This window comes from Bicyclus anynana, chromosome 9 (genome assembly GCF_947172395.1).
Source record: "Bicyclus anynana chromosome 9, ilBicAnyn1.1, whole genome shotgun sequence".
In the NCBI taxonomy this organism is placed as follows: Eukaryota; Metazoa; Arthropoda; class Insecta; order Lepidoptera; family Nymphalidae; genus Bicyclus; species Bicyclus anynana.
In genome coordinates, this window is record NC_069091.1 from 16,686,159 (window position 1) to 16,713,150 (window position 26,992).

The window sequence follows — 26,992 nt, forward strand, 5'->3', positions numbered from 1 at the left end:
TTTTTTTTAAATTACTACCTATAGATATATTTTACGATTATCAATTGTATCCACATTGTAGAGAAAATAGAAGCTGAAAGAGCATTCTAGGTCTGATAAGATACGACACAAAAAATGGTTATCAAAAATATAATAACTTCAATAAAATGCAATAAATAATAATAAAATAAATGCAATAATAAAATGCAATAAATAATAATAGATACAATAGATAGTAATGATACAATTTAGAGATTAGAAATGTTAACGATTGTTTAAAGTTGCAAGAAGACCTAAACTTACTTTCCCAGTACTATAAAGATAACAGAATACAAGTCAATATCGGTAAATGTGAGCTTATAACTTTTACAAGAAATAAAAATAGAGTGTGGTATCTGCTAATAATGGATTTTGCGATAGGATTAAAGAGGTCTAAAGGCTCTCACAAGTTTGTATGAAAGTCCTTAATTTTTTTATACCACAAACTTGAAATTTGCCAGGTGAGGCATTTGACTTTGGTTCTTCTGCGGATCTCCTCATTTCTAATTCGATCGCGTACAGAGATACTCCTAACATAGCTCGTTCCATCGCCCGCTGTGTAACTCTGAGCCTTCTTATGAGTCCCATAGTTAGCGACCAAGTCTCGGAACCATAGGTCATCACCATCTTAATAATTCATGCAATAAGGAGTTAAAATGTTCCCGTTCCCGTGAGAAAACGGGAATAAGATATAACTTATGACACTCACAAATAACGAACTCACAAGCAAATTTTTTAAATCGGTTTAGTAAATCCTGAGATTACCCACTACAATCTCATAAAAACAAATTCACGAACTTTACCTCTTTATAAAATATTACTAGCGGACGGAGAGTGGATAAAGGGCCTTAAAATATGCTGATTGTGATGATGACGAATAAGGTAGACCACGTTCTACTGCAATCTATTTCAACGGTTTCCGAGGCAAAGGGAGATAGATACAGGGCGCTTCGTCTACTTCTTAACTCCGGGCTTAAAATTTTTACTAAAAATTTTTTGGAAGAAAGATAAGTCCTATATCTCTTAACCCAGGTTTCGAACCCAGGACCTCCGATCCGATCCGAGACAAGGCAGTATGACATACTAGTATGGTTGTAGTTGATCGTATTTTTATGAAAAACTGTTCTAGTTAAATACAGCACATAGCTTATCGTCATAAAATGTTCCCTGGCCCGTCGCGACCCCGTAGTTAACCTCTCTCGCAGGCCGACTTAACTTTTATAGCACCTAAACTTTATTGCACCGAGAATGAATTTTTCGTAACCATTGTATAGTTTTATTTAATAAATAGCAGTCGCCCGTGAATTCGCCTGCGTGGAATTCCGTTTTGTAGTTCAGTAGTTTGGTTTTCTATTAGTCTATGTAAGACAAAATATTAATTTGTACAAACGAAAAGATTTAAACCCACGTCTTACTAGACACGGGCATAAGTTAGTTATTTCTGCATATCGTCTCCAAAAAAATCTTTTGTAGGTTTGGGTGTACTCTTCTATAACAAGATCCCCAAGACTGTGATGGACCTGCCAATGCATAGCTTTAAGCAATGTGTTAAAAAACATTTACTTAGTCGAGGTTACTACAACATTGATGAGTTCCTTAAAGATAAAAGCGCTTGGAGGCCATTGGATCAGCTTCCACCTTCACACAGGAAATAAAACTATAAGAAATTGTAATTGTTATCAATTGTAAATTATAATACTGTATGACTTTTTCAAAAGAGCAACTGTTGAGTTTCTTGCCGGTATCTTCTCAGCAGAACCTGTCTTCCGAACCGGTGGTAGAATCTTTACAAATAGTCAACTGACGTGTCAAAAGTGCTTGTAAACTGAGCCTACTTGAAATAAATGATTTTTGATTTGATTTGATTTTGATTTGATCTTTTTAGTCAGCCTATCTCAATTATTTTTGAATATATGATTCAGCTACCAGATATCCGTGATACAAGATACAAGAGACGTGATAGCTCAGTGGATAAGACCTTTGCCTCCGTTTCCGTTTGTTGATGACTGAAAAGTTATGCTAACTGGCACTTTTACTTACTGACGTGCTCTGCACAATTTTAATTAGATTATGAAATGAAATGAAACCACCGTTTTTTGTTGTTACCAACGAAGTTTTATTGATTCACGAAGACAATATAACTTAACAATATCTACGAATACCTGACCTGCGATAACCTTGCGAATAAAATCTACGGATTTTATAAAAATATGTAGATACCTATTCCGTAATTTGATATATTACGTCGAAAAAATACTTGATGGCCATGGCTTTGTTCTAAGAAATGTTTAGTTAACAATACAAAATCTGTAATTTCATTCTATTAAATAAATTTTTTTAATAATTTTATTAATGTCCTTTGCCAAATTCCAATCTATTTCAGTACATGTTTTAAGGAGACATTATTTTTGAGCATCGCCTATACGTTGTCTGTCTGTTGCTATCTATAAGATTTATTTTAGAGAAGTACGCTCGGGAACTATTTGATATTATTTCTTCTTCGCCGTTTTTGGGGAAAAATTTTTAGGTAACGCTAGGTTGGTGATATTTCTAGAATTTGTATTATGCGGTTTGATTCTCATACAATTTGCAAAGATCTATATTGCATTTACAGCTTTTGTTTTCGCTATATGTATCTTTAAGTAATCTCCAGGAAAACAAGCTTACATACACATCATGGGTTACCATCAAGCGTGCCTGTGTCTGTCGTCATTGTAATGAGAAAATACAGAAATAGTTTAAGAATACTTTAATCTTTGCGTGGTAGAAATTTTAGCTTTATAGGTATTGAAGGGGTGATGACTATCGAATACGGTAGTATAGGAATAGTTTTGGGCATGTCCTCCGATAACTCTACTCGATGGTTCCTGAACACCGCGAGAAGACCGGCGTGCATCGGCATCCTAGCAAACCGCATACCTGAAACAATAAATATTTTTAGTATTGTTATTCTATGACAATAAGTTTAATAATTCTAAATCAATATCTACTTATTAAGAGTACAAATTATAGTTATTTGTATCGTGTTTTTGAAGAAAAGAGGAAATATCTAATGTTTCATATTACCAAGGCATATTCTGGGACCTTCTCCGAAAGGCGAGAAGGTGAAGGGCGTGATATTTTTTTTGGCGTCCCCATAAAATCGCTCTGGGTTGAATTTATCTGGTTCTGAAAAATATCGAGGGTGCCGCTGAATAAAATTCATTGGTATGTGAATACGATCTCCTTTTTTTAAACGAAGACCCGTCGGTAGAGTGTAGTCATCCATCACCTCTCGCGAGTTCACTGGTACCCCTGGATACAGGCGTACAGCTTCTTCGATACACGCCACGAGATACGGCAGCTCATTCACACACTCGTATTCGATTTCACCGTTATGCCTCTTGAAATAAAGATCAACTTCTTCTAACACTTTCTTCTGTACTTCAGGGTTTTTAGCGATCTCGTACAAAGTAAAGCTCATGACTGTAGATGTTGTTTCGAATCCCGCTCCGAAGAGCGCTACGCACTGACTCGCCAATAGCTCGTCGTTCACTTCGAGTGTCAAAGTCTTCTTTTCACCAGTTTTTAAGTTGCTCATGCTCTCGCTAGTTATCACTTTACCGGTTTTCCAAGTCAGTATAAGATCTACGAAATCGTTTCTCGAAGATTTGGCGTTGCTGCGAGATTCGAAGACTCCTTTTAAAATCCTTACAAAATAATCATTTATACTCGGATCGAATATCGACAATCTCAAGGCGTAAAACAACGCGGGCCACATTTGTCTGAAATATAACTTTATTCCTGCTATTTTTGATCTATCAAATATCTTGGAACCCAGCACACTGAACGGATTCGTGCTCGAAGTTTCTTTTTTCATAATGTCGGAGTTTATTCCGAACACGCAGCTGGTGATGGCGTCCATTGTGAATTTCCCCAGCAACACTTTGGCGTCTACGTCCTGTGAGTATTTCGTCTCTTCTTCCAGAAGTTCCTCCAATTGTTTAGCGCAGTTCTGTATCAAATAAAACATGCCTTTAATTTTGCTGGAGGAGTATAAGGGAGTGAGGTTCTGGCGCTGTATTTTCCACTTGTCACCGCCGGTGAAAAATACGTTCCTGGTGATCACTTCTTTATGCGAATAGTCGTTTACTTCTCTGCCACTGAAGTAGTAGAAGTCTGTAGCTAAGATGAGTTTGAGCAGGTTCGGGTCCAGGACGACGAGCGCTGGGTCGGTGCCGAAGAAAGTGCCTATGTATGGCTCATTCGGAAACTTGCTACAGATGTCAAATGTCACTTGACTTTGATGTTTTTTGAGCAGGATTGCTTCTTTGTAGTTTCCAAATATAAGTGACGGCTCCAAATAAGGCACGTTTCTTTTCTTCCAGTAATCATGGTTTTTTGTCAAAATATATTTAAGAAGAATTGTTAAAAGTACTATTACAGTCGCAATATAAAATATCACCATTTTGAATTTTAAGAGACGTCTGATGTACAAAACGATGATAATATTCTGATAAGGCAAGAAGTATTGTGTTTCACTTGAGTTCGTAACCTCTTAGATTGAATTGACAAACTTTACAAAAAATTGTTGTTGTAGTAGTTTGGGCATTGTGAGCGTGTGATATCAGCGCTCAAGGTTAGCGAGTTAGTATTATTCCAGTTTTAATCTAAATATTGCAATTTATTCCGATTTGTGAACAAGATACAGCATCATTTTATGACTAGTTATGACTAGGTACAGTCGGTGGTGTAATTGTAATATAAACCCGAAAAGGCAATCCGAAAATCTCGGCACCCATCCATATTTCACCGCAGTCTATTTTGCGTGATGTAATAAAAGCTGTCCCTGTCATAAGCAAACAATTAAATATGAGTTTGAGAAAAAGATACAACAAGCATTTATTTATATGTTCACTAGCGGACTCGCTCAAGCTTCGCTTTGACTTATTAATTTATTTATTTGCACTTCTTCCCTATCCCTACCTTACACTACCATACTCCTACCCCTACCCCTACCCTACCCCTACCCTACCTCTACTCTACCCCTACCCTACCCTACCCTACAACTACCCTACAACTACCCTACCACTACCCTACCCCTACCCTATCCCTATACCATAAACCTATCCTACCACTACCCTACCCCTACCCTACCCCTACCCTACCCCTACCCTACCCCTACCCTACCCCTACCCTACCCCTACCCTACCCCTACCCTACCCCTACCCTACCCTACCCTACCCCTACCCTACCCCTACCCTACCCTACCCTACCCCTACCCTACCCCTACCCTACCCCTACCCTACCCCTACCCTACCCCTACCCTACCCCTACCCTACCCCTACCCTACCCCTACCCTACCCCTACCCTACCCCTACCCTACCCCTACCCTACCCCTACCCTAACGCTACCCTACCCCTACCCTATCCCTATACCATACCCCTACCCTACCACTACCCTATCCTAGGATTTAGGGGTTTGAAAATAGATGTTGGCCGATTCTCAGACCTACTGAATATGCACAAAAAATTTCATCAAAATCGGTCGAGCCGTTTCGGAGGAGTTCAAGTTCGAACACCGCGACACGAGAATTTTATATATTAGATTATCACTGATTTAAAATTATTTATTTGATTCAATATTAACCAATTAATAAATATAAAATACGGAAAAACAGAAAAATTGTACTAACTTGTAAACTTGTAAAGTTCCATTAAAGCAGTGTTATCGAGTTTAGTTATGTTCTTGATGCACAATTTTATTGTGTTATAAAGGTTTTCTTTTACGTATTACACAAGATACTAATACATTTAAATATTTCTATTTTATAACTATGGCTGACTTAGGTCGGTGTTTACCCGACTAGGCAATCCGACAAGCTCTCGGCGAGCATCGAGGCAATGTTTTTACAGGTTGTTTATTAGCAGCAGCTGAAATAACAGTATTTCTCTTGGCAGTAAAACTGTAGCGAGACTCTTGAGAAATGGCGCGCCCTTAAGTGGCTGTCAATCAGCGGGAAACTGGAACTATGGGGGAGGGGGCGCTTGCACTGCGAGCTATTCCCGTTTTACGACTTACACAAAGTACCTAACATACATTTTAACTATATATTATTAGTATTATGATTAGTTGTCCTGACTCATCAATTAACAGCCAAAACTGTATTTGAGGCTGAAATAGAGTAGGGGTTTAATATTTGTTTGTCGATTGTTGACTAAACTTTACTTGAGAATCTATCTATATATACTATAATACACTGGTAGCGGGTCCAATTCTGTACATTGAAGATATTTTGAAAACTTTGTTGGGGGGTATTATATAATCGATACTAAAGCTTATTGCACACAAAAAACAATTATAAATTAAAACATTTATACAATACAATTATAAAGATAATTTAAATTTAGCATGCAAAGGCGGCCTTATTACTATAAGTAATCTCTACCAGGCAACAACCCCTGACGAGAGAACTTGCGAAGAAAGAGCGGGAAGGTGCAATACATTATATGTAATTATATATACAAATAATTAAATAAATATATATATTAAAATGTTTTGCATTCGCAATCGAAAATATCGATTATTGCACTATTTCTATTGCACAAACTTCCAAATGAAACAATTATTGTCTATCGATCTTTTTTTCATATTAGTAATAAAGCATGCAATTTTAAAAATTAAATTATTATTTGTGAAACGTGAAAAAAAAATTGCTAAGTATTTGTAAAGTGTACAATATTACCTAATGCAGCTGCTAGTTCAAGAAGAATTGAATAGTGCGGCTTTTTTTCAAAATTTTCCAATTTCTCCCCACAATCGAACGTAGGCTTTCCATTCCCATTCATTTCATTGACAATGAACGCTCGATAATGGGAAATGGAACCTACGCCCGCCATTGTGTGTGGGAGGATGTCGCGGTTACATTTTTGCAATATTTCCACAAAAATTCTCTAGAATTTTCCCAAATTCCATGACCTTTTAAGCATAGAAGCGTGTGTTTAAGTCTTACATGTAAGATGATACTTGATACATCACACTAATATTATAAAGACAAAGGTTTGTGTGTAAGTGTGTAAATATGTTTGTTCCTCTTTTACGCTGCGGCTACTGAACTGATTAGGCTGAAATTTGAAATGGAAATAGATTTTACTTTGAATGAACACATAGGATTTCACACTTTTCATCCCGGAAAAATCCATGGTTCCCGCGGGATTTGAGAAAAACTGAATTCCACGCGGACGAAGTCGCAGGCATCCGCTAGTAGATAATAAATTGAGTAGATTTTTATTGCAAATTAAAATACTCCGCGGTTTTATCCCGTAGGTAGTTCCTATTCCCTTGTATATGGAGTTAGAATATCTGACTATGTAACTTGCAGATAATGTAGCGTTCCATTAGTGATTTCTTTTTAAACGGTCGAGTAGTTTCAGAGCCTATTTTTAATAAAGTTTTATGCGTTGAATTTAGTTTCTTTTTTTAAACTATAATAAAACTTCGTAATAGTGCCTTTCTGATAAAATCGCTTTGGGGTAAATCAGATTTATGATTTTAAAGTCTACAGACGTAGAAACATTTTTTGTGCTAAACTAAAAAGGTAGACTAATGAGTGATGACATTAATTAGTAATTATATTAATGAGTTAAGCGTTTGCAGGCAGCTCAAAAACGTATAGTTTATGGACTCCCTTACTCCCTGGCCCGTGTCCAGCAGAGTATGTCTATCGTCTGATATCATTATGGAGATGAATATTATAAAATTCTACGTATAATTAACATAATATGTTATATAATATGGACATTAATCACTCCACACATTAAATAAATAACAGGTTTGATAAGCGCATGGACCAATCGTAGCGCATTATGTAAAAAAAAAATAATATCAGCTAATATCATAATGAGTTAAAGTTTGTGAGTTTGTATGTTTTAATGTTGTAATCTCTGTATCGTCGTCATCAACCCATATTCGGCTTACTGCTGAGCTCGAGTTTCCTCTCAGAATGAGAGGGGTTAGGCCAATAGTTCCACCACGCTGGCCCAATGCGGATTGGCAAACTCCACACACGCAGAGAATTAAGACAATTCTCTGGTATGCAGGTTTCCTCACGATGTTTTCCTTCACCGATTTGAGACACGTGATATTTAATTTCTTAAAATGCACACAACTGAAAAGTTGGAGGTGCATGCCCTGGACCGGATTCGAACCCACACCCTCCGGAATCGGAGGCAGAGGTCATATCCACTGGGCTCTTCAATCTCTGTATATACCTACAGAACTGATTTCGAAAAATCTTGTAACAATACAAAACCCATGTTTACCAACATTATTTGTCAGTGTCATAGGCAATTTTTTATCCCCGTATCCTCACGATCCTAGCGTGATCATTAACAACCTATTTTCGGCTCACTGTTGAGCAGGAGTCTCCTCTCAGAATGAAAGGGGTTAGGCTTGTCCACCACGCTGGCCTAATGCGTATTGGCAGACTTCATACACGTTTCAGGTATGCAGGTTCCCTCACGATGTTACACGTGATAATTGATTTCTCTACTAGAATACTATATATTCTATTAAAATATTTAAACTTTGTATTATATTTCTTTGCGGAAGTATAGTTTTAAGTTGCCGAGAGTTTACTCTATTTGTTATTAAAACTTAAAAGTATGAAACTGCGAAGTAATAAATTGGCGTACCGCGTAATAAATCTACTGGAGATAAAAGAGTAGACGTACTTGAAATTTAAATTTCAAGAAGTTGCTGTTGAAATTTCATTTATTGTAGTAATTGATATTGCGCTTGCTTGGATAAAAGCAGAAAAGTTTTACCTCTCTTGCCAAAATGATAGCCTCTTTCTTGTTGCTTATCTTGTCTTTTATAGTATACCAGGATTCCTATGTACCTAACAGAGCTAGTCTTTTTTTATTCTTTACAAGTTAGTCCTTGACTACAATCTCACCTGATGGTAAGTGATGATGTAATCTAAGATGGACGGGCTAATTTTTTAGGAGTGGGATGAAAATCCACACTCTTTTCGGTTTCTACACGACATCGAACCGAAACGCTAAATCGCTTGGTGGTAGGTCTTTGCCGGTAGGGTGGTAAGTAGCCACGGCCAAAGCCTCCCACCAGCCAGACCTGGACCAATTAAGAAAACCTCAACCGTCCCAGTTGGGGATTGAACCCAGGACCTTTGTCTTGTAAGTTCACCGCGCATGCCACTGCGCCACGGAAGTCGTCAAAAGGTAGTCTCAGGAAGTACTACTTATTTATCCACGAAGATGCATCGCTGGTGAAAGATTTGATTGTTTGTTTGCATTGAATAGGCTCTGAAACTACTGAACCGATTTGAAAAGTTCTTTTTATAGGCTATATTTTATCCCCGTGTTTCTACGGGAACGGAAACCACGTGGCGTCTGCTAGTCAGTTATAAACGGTTCCGTATAAACGGTATAATCTGTTATTGGTGAAATAACAAAGCCATGAAGTTATAGCCAATAAATAAATGAGGTGAAATTATAAGCACTAGGTACATTTTTTTACATTTACATTACAAATTGGTATTCTTCTAGATCAAAGTAACTTATTATAATGTCAAAATAGTATATATTGCTTAAATAACTAAATATAAGCTTAATCAATCTTCAACAGAGCTACTCATATATATATCTAAGTATCGGAAACTTGAATTGTTGGTTTAGACACTAATAATTCTTAAAACATTGTTAGTAATTTACAAAAAGTGCTGTATATTGTGTACTTTTATTTATAACATGGACTGCGTACTAGCTGTAGGTGTTTCGAATACAAAAAATGAATAAAAAAATCTTAAAACCAAAGCCACAAAAAGAAGACAAAACAATTTATGAAATAATCACATTATTTGGAACAGGATTCGGAGTTTGTCTGCTGCTCCTATCATTTCAAGAGTTCCAGTTTTCCCATTAAAAACAAAGCGCTTTATACAAAACAATAATAATACTTTTAAACACTTGTTCAAAATCTCCACTAATTCAAGGTCTTTGTTTGAAAAACAAAGTGGGAGATAAAAGTCGGCGACAATTTCGAGCGCTCCTAATTTAACTTTTGAAATCTTTACGAGTTTTGAATCATCTGAGTGTGCCGGCGGAATCGCAATGAGCGGGCGGTTTGATTGTGGAGGCTTGTCTTTTAACTGTAACTTTAAAATTATAAGTTTAAAAATAAACTCAAGAAAAGTTCTGTTACATTAATTAATCAACCATATAATATACAATCAACCTTGAGAGTCCTTGAATAAAATTTCTTGAAAAAAGATTTTGATGAATGGAGTAGGTACTGGGATATTTAATTTTCCTATTACGCGGGCTAACGGTCTGCTGATACGGGCAGAGTCGGGTTACAGCGCTTGTACGAGATGAGACGTCGATGTATGCTAATTGTTCCTTTTATTACTATACTAGCTTTTATTTCCCCGCGTGGAACTTTCCTATAAAAGTAGAATATCTTAACATGCATTGTTTTGTTATTTATCTCGTTGATTTTATAGTAGCGGAGCCCAGAATGCTAAATTTGCAGTCACTAAAGCGTTCTGGGAACCGATTAGAGTGAAATAAAGGTAGAAATTTTTGTGAAAGTTATGTTATTTTTAACCGACTTCCAAAAAGGAGGAGGTTCTACGTTCGGCTGTATGTATGTTTTTTTTTTTTTTTTTTATGTATGTCCAGCGATGATTCCGTCAATTATAGACCGATTTTGAAAATTCTTTTTTTGTTTTGTAGGGTTTACTTCCAGGGTGGTCCCATTTATTTTATGTCAGGATCTGATGATGGCATCCTGGAGAAATTGAGGGGAACTTTCGAAAGTTATAGAGACGGCTAGTACGTTTGTTAGTGTTTCCATAAGGTATTTTAAACCACTACAACTTGGTCTGATGATGGAGCCGAAACACAGACGATGGAACTCGTCAAGGATTTACAGCAGTCACCTTTTGTTTGGACTTGATTAATTTGTATTGATGAGTACTTTCCACCTATATGGGTTGTGACTGTATTAAGGGTCTGGTGATGAAGACGAGGGACAGTGAAGAGAACTCCTCGACGGTTCATAGTAGCTACCTTGTGTTTGGACTTGATAAATTTGTATTGATGAGAACTTTCCACCTAGATGGATTGTGACTGTATTAAGGGTCTGATGATGAAGACGAGGGACAGTGAAGAGAACTCCTCGACGGTTCACAGTAGCTATCTTGTGTTTGGACTTGATAAATTTGTATTGATGAGAACTTTCCACCTAGATGGATTGCGACTGTATTAAGGGTCTGGTGGTGAAGACGAAGCACAATGAAGAGAACTCCTCGACGGCTCACAGTAGCTACCTTGGGTTTGTACTTGATAAATTTGTATTGATGAGAACTTTCCACCTAGATGGATTGCGACTGTATTAAGGGTCTGGTGATGAAGACAAAGCACAGTGAAGAGAACTCCTCGACGGCTCACAGTAGCTACCTTGTGTTTGGACTTGATAATTTTGTATTGATAAGAACTTTCCACTTAGATAGGTTGTGACTGTACACACGCAGTGGGTATGCTAACACTAAAAATAAAAAAATAATACCTCTTTAAAATATTACTATAGATTACGAGTTAAGTTAAGTTCTCTCTCTAAATTCGTTTTTACTTCTGATTTTCATCGAATCCAAAAAAATAGACCCCATTAAAAACTTTATATTTTCACATTGGAACGTTAATTGTACCAATTTTCCTGAAAATAACTTGAATAAAAATTTTAATAAAAAAAATTCAACCGACTTCCAACTCTAAAAATAACTTTAACTAAAAAGCAAAAAATAACATCCTACCTATGTGCTACCTTCTGATCAGTTTGAAGGCGGTGCCAAGCCAGTGTCGTGTTTTAATTAAAGCTGTTTCTGGAATAACCACAGAAATTTTGTAGTTTAAACGTATTTAATTAAAACATCACTGGCTTGGCACCGCCTTCAAACTGATCAGAAGGTAGCACATAGGTAGGATGTTATTTTTTGCTTTTTAGTTAAAGTTATTTTTTGAGTTGGAAGTCGGTTGAATTTTTTTATTAAAATTTTTATTCAAGTTATTTTCAGGAAAATTGGTACAATTAACGTTCCAATGTGAAAATATAAAGTTTTTAATGGGGTCTATTTTTTTGGATTCGATGAAAATCAGAAGTAAAAACGAATTCAGAGAGAGAACTTAACTTAACTCGTAATCTATAGTAATATTTTAAAGAGGTACAGTTTGTGGTGTAGAGCTACTGAACCGATTTAATTATTTGTGACCTTATTGGAGATATCGAGCTTTTTAAAAGCTGTTTCTGCTTTGTGATTGTTACAAAAACACATTGTTATGGTAATGCTTGTGTCAAATAATCTTAAACAATTATTTAATATCCATCCTTAAAAATGTAATTTGCAGTTTCCTTACCGAGTTAATAGTACAAATTCAATCCGATGCCACAGCCTTGAATTATGGCTGGATTTATAATACCTTTCCTTCCCCTCAGTATTGTCCTACAGTCCTCTATCAGCGCTTTATCTCAATAAACGAGGTACTTCACTCAATTTATACTCTGATACTGTTTTATGTAAGTTCCGAACAAACATTTCACCTTAATCCAATGAATAGCTTTTACGTGAAAGCGTTGCAAACTAACTTTAACTTCTTTTCTCTTTGCTCATACATACGGACGTACAAACAGTTTCTATTACATAATAATTAATTATTGTAGAAATATATCAGTGTAGTTAAACTTTGCTTTGCACGAAGATGGCCTGGTTTATCAGTTTTTGACCTTTTGTGTAAATTCGATTATTAAGAGATGTCCGTATGACGACGACGTAGATAAAAATAAGTAAAAAATAGTTTTTTTACTTACTAACCAAGTGCGCATCGGGCAACATGCTCTGTGGGTTCCGCAGTTGTCAGTCTCTTTATACCGTAAAAAGCTTATACTCAATTCAATTTGCCAGGACTGGATACTAGTAAATTGTTCAATATTAACTTAACCAAAAAAAAATTGGTAAAATATGTAAAAGGTGCATCTCGAACGGGTGAGGAGGGTTCGCAGATGCACTTCTCTAGGGGACATACTTAGGCATTATAAAATATGGTGCCTAATTGTGTACCTTATATGTATAGGTAAGCTTACTTTATATAATAACTTAACATAATTGTGAACTCGCCGTCCTCGCAAAAACGTCAAGTTTATGAGGATGGCTATTTATGTACATAATTATGTAACACTTTTTGTATTTTATACAATAAAATAATAAAGAAAAAAAACAAGCCGCGAAAGAAGGGACGAAGAAACAGACATACGCAGTACGCTATGACAGACGGACATAGAGAAACTTTTTGGGTTCCTTGTTGACTACAGTGAACTGAGTCACAGAACAAAGATAGCGTTAGTTCACACACACATACATTTACTTAAGAATAAGGATAATCTTTCTAAAACTCGAAACTGCTTTGCCGAACAATATATTTTTAACAAATATAGAGTAATCCTAATAAAATATAGTAATAGTCGAAAACATCGATATTAGTACTACCAATACGTAAGAGAACCATTTTAATATACGAAACAGGTAGTAAAATTCAAAATAACCTTTAAAATGTCAGCTTCTGTTAATAACTTGGTAAACGTAAAAAAGTATCATACAATCATCATTAACAGAAAGGGATTAAGGTTTTTAAGTAGCTTCCATGTGCCACTGCGGCACGCGGCCCTTGGCACAGAGTACTACGATACAGAGATACAGCCTGGTCAAGTTAGTCCAAAAAGTAGGGAAATCCTTATTAAAATTCCCAAGAAGTTAAATTTACATGAAAAGGAACAACATTATATATGTCGCCGTGGAAGCTTGGCTCACTGAAGGATCTATAACCTCAAACCTAATAATTATCATGTTTACTCTTTAGTTATTTCGAATCGACTTATTATCTAGTAATCTAATCATTTTGCAATCAAAATACTGTTTCGTTTTGATTTAATCAATAATTAGTCTCTCAAGTAATGATGACAGTTGACAGCAGTAGAAAAGAAACTCTTTAGGTTCTATGTTGAGATTTTGCTGTCGTAATGGTCAGCAAAATCTACGTTAATTAATTTAATAAATTTAGAATCAAGTTTTCATGTAATTAGGTTTTGATTATTTACTCTTGAAGTAATTAAGATTGTAAAACGTTACCACCATAACGAACGTGGTGGCGATCGACCAATAGAAAATGATCACGTAACTCTCATCCAATGGCATCGCGTCCCAAATGGCGCGTACGCGTGTACCGTCACTGTGTATTCACTTTAGTGAGGCATCCTGCCTCCGTCTGTCTCCGTAGTCTGCTGATTTAGTAATTCAGTTCTAATCGCGCTTTTAAGATGGAATAATCGTCTTCTATTTGTTAAGTATAGTGAAATAGTGAAGTGTTAAGTAGTGTTATTAAGAAAAGGAAAGTGATTAGTGACTTGGGCTATTAATTGGTTCAATTCTTTGTTGAGCAGCTTGAGGCGTCATGCTGCTTGTCACGTTAGTGATTTTGTTCGATAATGTTTCGTGATGAAGTAATTATTGATCTTAAATTGTTTACTGTGGGCATGGAGAGCATGTCGGGCAGGGTTGGTGAGTGTTTACTAGTATTAAAAGGCGCCTTTAAACCACAACCTTGGTCACAAGTCCAGGGACTTGCTCGATGTACTTCCTCTACCACAACTACCAGGGTACAATAGTAAAATTAAGAGTAGTTTATTGTGTAAGCGATTAGTGAGGTTAAGCATAGCATACCTATTGTAATTGGCAGAGCCGATGACCAAGGTTAGGTCAGCGGTTCTGTCCATATTTTTATTAATGACTCTACGATTTTTACGACATATAGAAGTTGTAAAAAAATCAAATGTGTGAAATAAATCCAAAATTTTTTTTGTAATTTTGTAGTCGAGTTTTGAACCGTTTAAAATGGTTTAAAACTGCAGAATTTTATTTAAAACGTTTAAAATCGGTTTAATTACATCTATACTCCAGACTGTTTGGAGGTTCTTAAAAGATATCTACGTCCAGCAGTTTACATCCATCGGCTGATAATGGTGATGATGATAGGTCGTATACCTATATAAATAAAAACCCGGTCGTATAATGATTACATGAGGTGTCTGTGTCCAATCTCCTCTGTGCCCACTCACGAGGTATCCAGCAACGAGCGCATGACGAGGGTATCGTGTTGCTAATCTCCTTACTGCGAATCTCCTCTGCTGAATTAAACTCCGGCCCGGTGTTACCTAATACTTGGATAGATATACTCGTAATTGAGGATATTCTAATGAATTGGAGAAATTTCCAGTAAGTAAATCCATCGATTTGCCTAAATCCATTTATATTTATTTTTTTTATTTAATAATTATTCTACCTACAAAACCGGATTACCCGGATGCTAGACTAATGATTGATATCCAAGTCTGGATCTGAATGATTTCCAAGTATTTTTTGTATTATAATAAATATGAAATTATAGAATACTAGCAGACGCCTGCGACTTCGTACGCGTGAAACTTGATGTAAGCTTTCAACCCCAATTTCACTCCTTCTATTTACAGTTTCGCATGTCTTATAGTCCAATAATCATTTTACAAAACTCAAAGCATAACTATTTATTTTAGAAAAAATTCTTTCCTTTTTTAACCCTCAGCAGTAGAATTTTGAAAAATCGTGAATGACACTTTTCTGGTCGTACACACACCAATTTTTACTAACGTAAATTGAAAACTGAAGGACTTCCCATACAAACTTTCAACCCCTGTTTCACCCCCTTCTGATTAATTTGTGCGACAATTATCTTATAGACTTCTTCGTATTATGGTCTCAAACTGGGTCATTTCAATTGAACTCATTCAGTAGTTTCAGCGTGATGCCCGGTCAACATAAAATATGGACAGACAAGCCGACAGACAAAAAATAAAAATAAAATACATTTTTTAAATAGGCTTCAAATTTAAATATTGATTATATTAAAGTAAAATTTAAAACTAAAATTCCCATTAATTAAAATTTTCAAAATATGTTTATTGTACAGGATTGAACCTGCTACAGTTATGGATAGGTACTGCACTTGATAAAGGTTAATACCTATATTATTCCTGTATAATAATTATGAGGTTCATGGCAAAGGACAGAAATAAGTGGAAGGAATTGGGGGAGGCCTATACCCTATGAGGGATCCTTATAATTTTAAAATAACTTAATCTTATACTACAAAGAAAAATAAATAAATAATGAAAAAAAAAAAAAAGTATTTCTAAAACTAACAAACTAAATAATGTAAACATTAAATGTACTAACACTAGATTTAAGAAAACTATTGTAACACTAGAGTATAAGGAATATAAAAGGCTTTATTTTTAACCCCTGACGCAATAAGAGGGGTGTTATAAGTTTGAGGTCGATTTCAGTCAGTGTGTGTGTCTGTTTGTGGCATTGTAGTATTCAAACGGATGGACCGATATCGATGGGTTTTTTTTAATTTGAAAGCCTTCTTACGATAGTTCCCAAGTATGTTTAGTTAATATCGGTCCAGCGTTGTAAGAGTATCAGTTTTTTTTTCTAAAATACTGTAAGACATTTTTAACCCGCCACGCAACAAAAAGAGGGGTGTAATAAGTTTGACGTCGATGTCTGTCTGTTTGTGGCAAATGGATAGACCGATTTTGATGCGATTCTTTTCATTTGAGAACCAGTAAGTAAATAATTTCATTGACCCAGCTCACACATTGCAGCGCCGCCGCCGCTTAAACTTTTCTGTGATGATGGAAATAATTTCTGGCATAAAAGTAGATAATTTCATGACATTTGGAGGTTTTCAAAATTTTTAATTTTTACCATTTTTTTTTCGAATAGACTAACAGAAAGAAAAGTTACTATTTCTTTACTCGTGTAAACAGTGCAAGTGCTAATTAAGAGCCCTGCCTTCCTTCTTTGAAATTAAAAATGTTTTCAGCTGGCTTCCCCCTGGGAAAGGGAGGGACAAAGGGAGGGTACACTGCTAACATTAAGTCCGCCGGGGAGCTTTATCTAATGCAACTTCTAATGTAAGAGATGTAAACGGTGTCTCAGCCAACTGGGACTCAGATATTCTTACGACTTTTATACATTTAATTTTATTTTACTCAACTTTTACAGTATCTGTGTAATCGAGATCCGTTTGGTGTTTTCTTTTTGAATGGCAGGCACGAATAATTGATTTATTTGTCAATTTTCCGAAAACCATCTTCTCAGTGCAAAGTGCAACAAAGTAAAATCACTTTTTTGACTCTACTATCAATAAAAAATATGCACAACACATGTGTGTGCATATTTTTGTGCATGTGTTTTAGTACTATGTTTTTTCAGTATTCAAATTCCTTTAAATCACCTTTGATTTTATTGCCTGGTTATTTACAAAAAAAAAACACGAAAGCTTGTCCAGAAAGAATTATATCTAACTGTATAAAAAGTTTTAAGAGTGAGGTGGAGATCTAATGAAGGTCTTCAGTTCGAATTTCATAATTCTATAATGTTTGAATATAGTTTTGTACACAAAATTGTTAATTGAACTATAACGTTTAAGTTGATCGCACATTACAACACGCAAGGCTGGTACCGCGATATTTAACGCGGTCGTTAATTGTAGTATCTTATTATTAATTTAATACAATAACTCTAGCTGTAATAGATTTATTTTCTATTAACTTTTTGAGTTGATAAAATCTATTTGGACCCTGTTAAACCTTGACCATTTAATTATTGCTCGCTTTATTATTGGACAAAGTTGTTGGAGTATCTTGATATATCTCAAAAAAATATTAACATAATAGTAAGTTATGTAAATAAATTTATTGAGATATATCAAATATCTAACAATTTCATGGACTTAAGATTACCCGCGACTTCATGCGGGTGGGTTAATAATAATATGAGCTTTTATTTTTCAATAGTGATTTGTATTGTATTTTTTATTAACATTGTTAAAATTAAAAAAAGGACAAATAAATAAATGACAGAAAAAATTTTAATAAAAAAAATTCAACCGACTTCCAACTCAAAAAATAACTTTAACTAAAAAGCAATAAATAACATCCTACCTATGTGCTACCTTCTGATCAGTTTGAAGGCGGTGCCAAGCCAGTGATGTTTTAATTAAATACGTTTAAACTACAAAATTTCTGTGGTTATTCCAGAAACAGCTTTAATTAAAACACGACACTGGCTTGGCACCGCCTTCAAACTGATCAGAAGGTAGCACATAGGTAGGATGTTATTTATTGCTTTTTAGTTAAAGTTATTTTTTGAGTTGGAAGTCGGTTGAATTTTTTTTATTAAAATTTTTATTTTTTTATTTTTAGTGTTAGCATACCCACTGCGTGTGTACAGTCACAACCTATCTAAGTGGAAAGTTCTTATCAATACAAAATTATCAAGTCCAAACACAAGGAAGCTACTGTGAGCCGTCGAGGAGTTCTCTTCACTGTGCTTCGTCTTCATCACCAGACCCTTAATACAGTCGCAATCCATCTAGGTGGAAAGTTCTCATCAATACAAATTTATCAAGTCCAAACACAAGGTAGCTACTGTAAATCCTTGACGAGTTCCATCGTCTGTGTTTCGGCTCCATCATCAGACCAACTCCAAACCTTCATAAAGTTGTAGTGGTTTAAAATACCTTACACTAACAAACGTACTAGCCGTCTCTACAACTTTTGAAAGTTCCCCTCAATTTCTCCAGGATGCCATCATCAGATCCTGACATAAAATAAATGGGACCACCCTGGAAGTAAACCCTACAAAACAAAAAAAGAATTTTCAAAATCGGTCTATAATTGACGGAATTATCGCTGGACATACATAAAAAAAAAAAAACATACATACAGCCGAACGTAGAACCTCCTCCTTTTTGGAAGTCGGTTAATAAAATAAATGGGACCACCCTGGAAGTAAACCCTACAAAACAAAAAAAGAATTTTCAAAATCGGTCTATAATTGACGGAATTATCGCTGGACATACATAAAAAAAAAAACATACAAACAGCCGAACGTAGAACCTCCTCCTTTTTGGAAGTCGGTTAAAAACAGCTTTACTCAAAATTTGTCTGATTGTTCTGTAGGACAAAGGCCTCCTTTAAGCTTTTACACAATTCTCGATCCCTTGTAGATTTTGTCCAGTTGTCCTCTGCCACCCGTCTTACATTGTCCGTCCATCTCTGTCTCGGCCTTCCTCTTCTCCTTCGCGTAAGATTTGTATGTGTCACCTTTAAATTGTAAATACGTTAGTTTATAATCTCACTTGCGATATTGTAATCTGTCGATATATTGTGAACTGAACTTACTGATTACAGTTTAACGTGCTTTTTTCGGTATATTATAATCTATCGAAGTGAAACCGTTAAATTTTGATTTCCTAAAAATCCTTCAATAACTCTTGGATTGGTGTGATAAAATTCTATAGTGATTTCCAGCCATCTCTGACCCAATTTTCATCACCATTGGTTCAACGGTTAAATTTGAACAACTGAACATCTGCCATAAAAATATAGTATAAATGTAGGTCACCTACAAGGTCACCTACATTTATATTCTTAGTTCATGCCTAGCATAAAGATTAATAATATTTCTAAGGACAAAATAAGCGTCAAAGAGCGTGCGTGCGGTACGTGCGGTGCGTGCGGCGAGGTGTGCGGTCCACCCAAATGAGCTCTAGCGATTTTCTCGGGCGTGAAATGTTTATGAAGGTAGGAATTTTGTCTTTGAAGGATGAAGCAAGTCGTACGTCTCATCAAATTTATGAAAATTTCTTCGAGCGGAATTGTATATTCAAATCCTCTATTCGTGATGAGTTTATTCATATTTTGAGCACACTTCAATTCAGATTCTCCTGATTCGCTTATCATAATTATTCTGTCTTTGATATTTTAATTAATTTTGGAGATAATTCGAATTAGAACGCTTATTCCGTGCACATAATTTTCACACACACAAGTAGGCGTGATAATTAAAAGATCTTCAGGAATATATTAGCAGATGCCCGTGGTTTCGCTTACTACATACCGAGTGGTTTTGGATTCGATTCCCGCCTGTTTGGAGGAAAAAGAATATTAGTCGTATTCAAAAACATTTAGCGAATTTTATTAAAAAAAATGACGCAATATTTTCGGACTCGAATCGTTTATGATAAGTTGCCAGACTGGTTCACCTTTAAAACAAGAAGGCAGTTCAAATAATTGTTATTAAATAAAAAACAAATATAAATAAAAAAACATAGAAACTGATATATTGTCGGCTTAGAGAATTCTTTCCCCAATCGCAAAGCTGTCAAGATCGCTTCCGATGCGTCTCACATTTGAATACGTAACGACAATCGTTTTGTATTCAATACAGACGCTGTACTGTGTTGTATTATATTTGTATTTTCATGGCTTTGTACAAATTTTATAAGTAAATAACAGTAAATCTAATATAAACATGTCAATTTATTCATTGTTTTTTTCCATTTTGTGTTAAACGACTGAAATAGGGTTAAATGGGCACGGTGGATGTTTTATTTAATTTAATTTACATTTTTCTTTTTTCCCGAATGGACACCCCTCACTAGAAAGCGCAGTGTTGGTCGAGACCCCTTACCAGGTGGACTGACGATATCAAGCGAGTCGCAGGGATTCGCGGGCTGCTGGCGGCTCAGGATCGTGATGTTTGGAAGTCTCTACAAAAGGCCTATGTCCTTCAGTGGCCGATACAATGATCAATTATGATGATGGTAAGATTTTTTCTATATTACATAATACATGAAGCCTTAAATCCTTAGTGAAAGAGTCGTATTGCAATCCGAACATACAGATATGATATCTACGTCAATCTCGTCGATTGACTTCCTGGGTCTAGTCAGTGAAACACTGGGTTATTCTTTTTATTAACATGAAAGTTTCATTACAATTTTCAATGACTTCAGTTGGGAAGTTGGTGATGGTCGTCATACTTCTGTGCTTCGGGGAGCACGTAAAGCCGTGTGCTCCGGTCATAATTATCAAAATACGACAAAGAACGTTAGCTGTTAAAGATTTTAAACATCACTCAAAGCCGACAAACTTTTGACGGCCTCCGTGGCTCAGTGGTATGCGCGGTGAATTTACAAGACGGAGGTCCTAGGTTCGGTCTCCGGCTGGGCCGATTGAGGTTTTCTTAATTGGTCCAGGTCTGGCTGGTGGGAGGCTTCGGCCGTGGCTAGTTACCACCCTACCGAAAAAGACGTACCGCCAAGCGATTTAGCGTTCCGGTATGATGTCGCGTAGAAACCGAAAGGAGTGTGGATTTTCATCCTCCTCCTAACAAGTTAGTCCGCTTCTATCTTAGATTGCATCATCACTTACCATCAGGTAAGATTGTAGTCGATGACTAACTTGTAAAGAATAAAAAAAACCCGCATTAGACCAGCTCGATGGGTAGATGGGTATAAGTCCAATATCAGTTGCTCTATAATCTAGAAGGGAGGTTTTGCCTGGGCCGTTAAATTTGCTAAAATGTAAAAAAGCACACTTTTTGTAATCTTTAAAGTGGTAACTCTTTACAATTTGTGACAAATACATTAACTTTTATGACTGCAGTATGACAACACTATAGACTAAAAGCTTCACAATATGCCAAAAAAAAAAAAAACAAAAATTTGTGCCGTACATTACCAGAATGATCTTAAAAATTAAAAGCATAACTATGTTGTTGCAAAGTCCGCAATCAGATTAAGCAAGTTGTTTCTCAAAGGAACAATTTCCAAAGCACATTATGTCGGTCCAACCAGCCAGTGTTTGTATCTATTATGTTGTTAAAAATACTATGCTATTTATTTATTCAACAAGTTTGCGCTTTTCTGTTGTCTTATCTGATGGTGATGGTGCATGAAGATGCGTCTCTTCTTATAAGAGAGGCGATATGGAGCTTAGACCCACCACGCTTCTTCAATGCGGGTTGGCGTGCTTCGTAGTAATTTAAAAACCATTATCGACCACTATCAGATGTTAATCATATTGACCGTGACCAGTGGCGTGCATTGGTCTCTGTCAATGTGTGAGCTACTGGGATCCACGGTAGTGGGGTCGGATTTACACCCGAGAGTCATAGGGTTCGATGTCCACCCTGAACTAATGTTAAGAATAGTAGACTATTGTACCCACGATAGTTCTTATTACGATTAACCGGAAGTTGGTTATGAACCCATGTTCGGCTCACTGCTGAGTTCGAGTCTCTTCTCAGAATGACAGGCGTTAGGCCAATAGTCCACCACGCTGGCCCTATGCGGATTGACAAACTTCACACACGCAGAGAGTTAAGAAAATTCTCTGTTAAGCAGGTTTCCTCACCATGTTTTCCTTCATCGTCAGAGACACGTGATATTTTAAATTTCTTAAAATGCACACAACTGACAAGTTGGAGGTGCATGCCCAGGACCGGATTCAAACCCACACCCTCCGGAACCCTTTTGACGGCCTCCGTGGCGCAGTGGTATGCGCGGTGGACTTACAAGACGGAGGTCCTGGGTTCGATCCCCGGCTGGGCCGATTGAGGTTTTCTTAATTGGTCCATATCTGGCTGGTAGGAGGCTTCGGCCGTGGCTAGTTATCACCCTACCGGAAAAGACGTACCGACAAGTGATTTAGCGTTCCAATACGATGTCGTGAAAAAAACCGAAAGGAGTGTGGATTTCATCCTACTCTTAACAAGTTAGCCTGCTTCCATCTTAGATTGCATCACCACTTACCATCAGGGGATTGTAGTCAAGGGCTAATTTGTAGATAATAAAAAAAAATTGGAGGCAGAGGTCATATCACGGCTTAAACGAAAGTAAACAGAAAATATTATTGGTAACTTTACAAGGTAATTAAAAGCTTTTATAAACAGTTAAACAATAGCTTACCAGGCCACAACATTCTGTATCGCCCTCAGCGGCGGTTCCAGTGGCGCATTATGTAAATACGCACGATTTCATCAGATAGTAAGTGCTCACGGCAGGTGCCGCGGGAGACATCGCGCTGATATCAGCCCGCTGTATGCAAAACGTTACAGTTGAACTGCTGTAACGAGATACAGAGTACTGATATCAACATGAAGCCGTGATAGCCCAGTGGATATGACCTCTGCCTCCGATTCCGGAGGGTGTGGGTTCGAATGCACCTCCAACTTTTCAGTTGTGTGCATTTTAAGAAATTAAATATCACGTGTTTCAAATGGTGAAGGAAAACATCGTGAGGAAACCTGCATACTCGTACCAGAGAATTTTCTTAATTCTCTGCGTGTGTGAAGTCTGCCAATTCGCATTGGGCCAGCGTGGTAGACTATTGGCCTAACCCCTCTCATTTTGAGAGGAGACTCGAGCTCAGCAGTGAGCCGAATATGGGTTGATAATGAATGATTTCAACATTACCAATACTTAAATTGTGTCTTACGTGGCGCAGTGGTAGTAACCCTACTTTCTGCATCCACGACCCACAACTGCTAGGCTATTCTGTAACGATATCTTTATTACTCGCAAATGCGAGTATCAAGTTCACCTCTATCTCTCTCTGTTTAACACGATACTATAGAATGAGAAAGATAGCGGTGAATTCGAAACTCGCACTTGCGAGTTATACAAAACAACGTTAGAGAATAGCCGTGCTGAAATATATATGCGTGATGAACATGGCTGTTTTCCTGTGACTGGGTGTGTTTATGCACTGAATTATTAGTAGTATTTATCTATTAATATAAATTTATATATAAAATTAAACTAAATAGCGAAAAATAACACCTTCTGATCACTTTGAAGGCGGTGCCAGGCCAGTGGAGTATTAATTAAAGCCGTTTCTGAAAGAACCATCAGAATCCAAAAACTTCATGATTTAAAAGGCTTGAGTACACTCGCGTACAAACCTACATAAGTGATAAGTAGCTCCAAATATATAATAGAGAAATGTTTGCATATCATTAAAGGGTACTGTTGACACTACCCGCCACTGTTGACTTTACCCTCTGAACTTTGACGAAACATAAACACTAACTGTTCTAATAGTGCAATAACTATTAATTAGTTCAACTTAAATATTCAAATGGCCACAGTTTTCTGCTTTTCCACTAAGAAAATGATTTCAAATAGTTTTTGAGGTTTCTAAGGTAAGTAGGGGTAGGTAAATTAATTGATTTTACATTATTATGTTAATATAGCTCGGTTAGAAAGTTGGTTTCGTGGGGAAATGAGGCGTGCAGAAGCTTTTCAAATAGAGTAGGTACTATGCAAATTGTTCTAAATGGAAAATTGCAACTCGATAGTAATGAATCCTCAGGGTTTTTAGTGAATTTTGCATTTATGAAGTGCATGATTTTGTTGGAAAACCCTTACTTCGAATTTTAAGGAACATACATTCTTTCATACAGTTTCTTCTAATATTCTCCCTCACCCCCCCCCCCCTTTTAAAAGTGAACTTATGTCTCTGTTCATAAGTTCAACTAATATTATTATAAAAAAAATACAATCCTGTTGGTACGTGTATAGGTTATTTTTATTTTAGATTATTTTAGAATTAAATAAACAAACAATCATGATTTTTAATTATCAGTCAAATTTAACGGCCCACTACAGCCTCCCTCCTTATATAAGAGAAAGTATGGAGCATCGACCCACCACGCTGCTCTAATGCGTGTTTGCAGGCAGACAAACATACATACAAACAAACACAAAAACTTTTAATTTTAGTATTAGAGGTGTAGGTAACTTCCAACTGGTGTTCCAAAAAATAATTAGGCACATATTGTGGCGCGGCGGCAGCCCTGTGTTCAGCTATGACGCCTCCGCTGAGTTATGGCGGCGTTAGTTCGAGATAATGGCGCTCACCCCTGTTTGTTACATGTTTTATTGTTCTGCGCAAATTGTGGGCCACGGAAGTTGCGTCGCGGCGACATGACGCTTGAACAAAATGCATACGCGTATATAGCGGGTGGGCCGGGTGGGTCGGGCCCACCCAAGAATGGTCCAGTGCCCACCCTAGGATACTGGGCTACCGATTTGAAATTCTATGATGGAAGCGGAAATACTAATAATTTTACACAAAATATCATTTAGAGTATCAAATAAAAACCATTACAACTTAAATAAAGAAAAACCTATAATAAAGATTTTGAAAAATATATTAAGACCTTTTCGGATACCTACCGTAGATACAAAGAAAAATTAATAAAATAAGTCTAGTCCTTCTGCGTCCACAAATATTGTTAACGAATTTTTTATATTGAGTGTCGACTCTGTTCAGTAATATGGGGGGCCACCCCAGGAAGTAATCCTAGATACGCCAATGACAAAATGTAACATCATCATGTATAAATAGCTCCATGATAAAGTAGCCGGATTCATCACCCAGAGATTGTGGAACCCACCCTTGGAACAGTTACAAGTTAGTGTGTTTACACGTTTTATATTCGTTATAACGTATTCCCGCTCTCCTTCAATTGGATTGGAAATGAGTTTATTAGGAACTTACAAGAGTGAAAAATTAAAATAGGGACATTAACCATAATAGTGACATTTATATTGACATTTGTATTTATGGCAGGATATGTGTTTAAATTTAGTATAAAAGACCTATGCCATATTAATATAAAATGTACCATATTCTAACAAAATAAAGATTGATGATTGATAGGAGTGGATACGACTACAGTCCAACAGCCGGGGATCGAACCTATGACCGTTTGGTCCAGCCACTCCAGTGTCTCCAGTCCAGCCACTTGACTGAAACTGTTGAGGTTTGTGGATGACAATAAAATCATAATTATTACTAAACTAAATCTAACCTGTCGCTTGTACGTAACGCTCGTCGTCGTGGTTCACTGCCGTTGACTATTTAGTACCTGCTTCATAGATGACTTTCAGGCCAGAGTTCTAACAAGTTAACATACTGCATTATCTTTATTTTAATACTAATTAATAATGTGGATGAAAGAAGCTTAACGAAAGAGTTTTTAACACTTGAATAAACAATAATAAATACTATTGAAAATCTATACTAATATTACAAAGCTGAAGATTTTGTTTGTTTAGTTGAACGCGCAAGAACGACTGGTCCGATTTGTAAAATTCTTTCAGAGTTAGATACCCCATTTATAGAAGAAGGCTTAAAGGCTATAATTATCTCCGTATTCTTACGGAAACGGGAACCACGCGGGTGAAACCGCGCGGCGTCAGCTAGTCTATAATAAAATTTAGCCCCCCCCCGTTGTAAAATATTTGAGTGCCCAAGCAACTGGTTTTCATGGCTCCAAAGTTAGGAACATCGTCATCATTCGCGCCGTCTCAAGAATCACTATAGCCTTCTGTATCCGACCCTTGACCCAACAGTCAAGCGAGAACTTCTTATGATATTAGTTAACCTTTTCGCTATAAGTCCTTTCACTTACAGCTATTAGAAAAATAATAGTTGACTGATAAGTAAATAAGCAAAGGTGGGCACTTTATTACTACGAACTTAACGCATATCCTTTTTTATTTCGCATGTCTCTCGTTCTCTCGTATCCCCTTTTATATAAATTACCGAAATGTTCTACATTCAGGGCATGTGACGTCTCTTTCACTCCCACTTATTTGCTTATTTGTCTTCGCCCACGTGTAATGTTCGCATCGCTCACTCGCCCACAATCCCGGGTTGTATTGTAAAGAATCGGCAACGAAAGGATTTTTATCTTACTTTGCAATGTTCTGAAGAACATTCTTGTACTATTATCGCTGTTGATAATCTATACTAGCATTATACGTTTATGGCGTTGTAGGGGTAATCTCTGGATCTATTGAACTATGATTTAGAAAATTCTTTTACCACTAGAAAGCCCCGTTATTTGTGAGTGTCATAGGCTATAATTATTATTATATCCCGTATTATCAAGGGAACGGGAACTACGCGGGTGGCGTCGGCTAGTGTCTTAGATACCTTGTATCCTATTATCATCCAT

The 26,992-nt window shown here is 36.5% G+C and overlaps 1 protein-coding gene across 1 annotated transcript; it reads right to left on the bottom strand.

Moving 5' to 3' along the window:
• Positions 1-2,192: 2,192 nt before the first annotated feature.
• LOC112043685 (cytochrome P450 6B5-like) lies at positions 2,193-26,992 on the bottom strand. The gene is made up of 5 exons (XM_024079205.2): positions 26,971-26,992; positions 19,164-19,281; positions 9,578-9,615; positions 3,085-4,434; positions 2,193-2,937 (listed from the first exon to the last, which is right to left on the bottom strand). The coding sequence occupies exons 1-5, from the start codon at positions 26,990-26,992 to the stop codon at positions 2,768-2,770; spliced, it is 1,698 nt and encodes a 565-aa protein (XP_023934973.2). The 3' UTR covers positions 2,193-2,767.

Bases quoted from the DNA above. Each gene is read 5' to 3' on its own strand.
- LOC112043685 (XM_024079205.2), bottom strand. From the start codon at position 26,992: ATGGATGATAATAGGATACAAG. The intron at 19,282-26,970 runs GTATCTAAGACA...TACAATTTAAAG, and splicing joins GGATGATAATAGGATACAAG to GTGACACATACAAATCTTAC. The intron at 2,938-3,084 runs GTAATATGAAAC...TTATTGTTTCAG, and splicing joins AGGTCCCAGAATATGCCTTG to GTATGCGGTTTGCTAGGATG.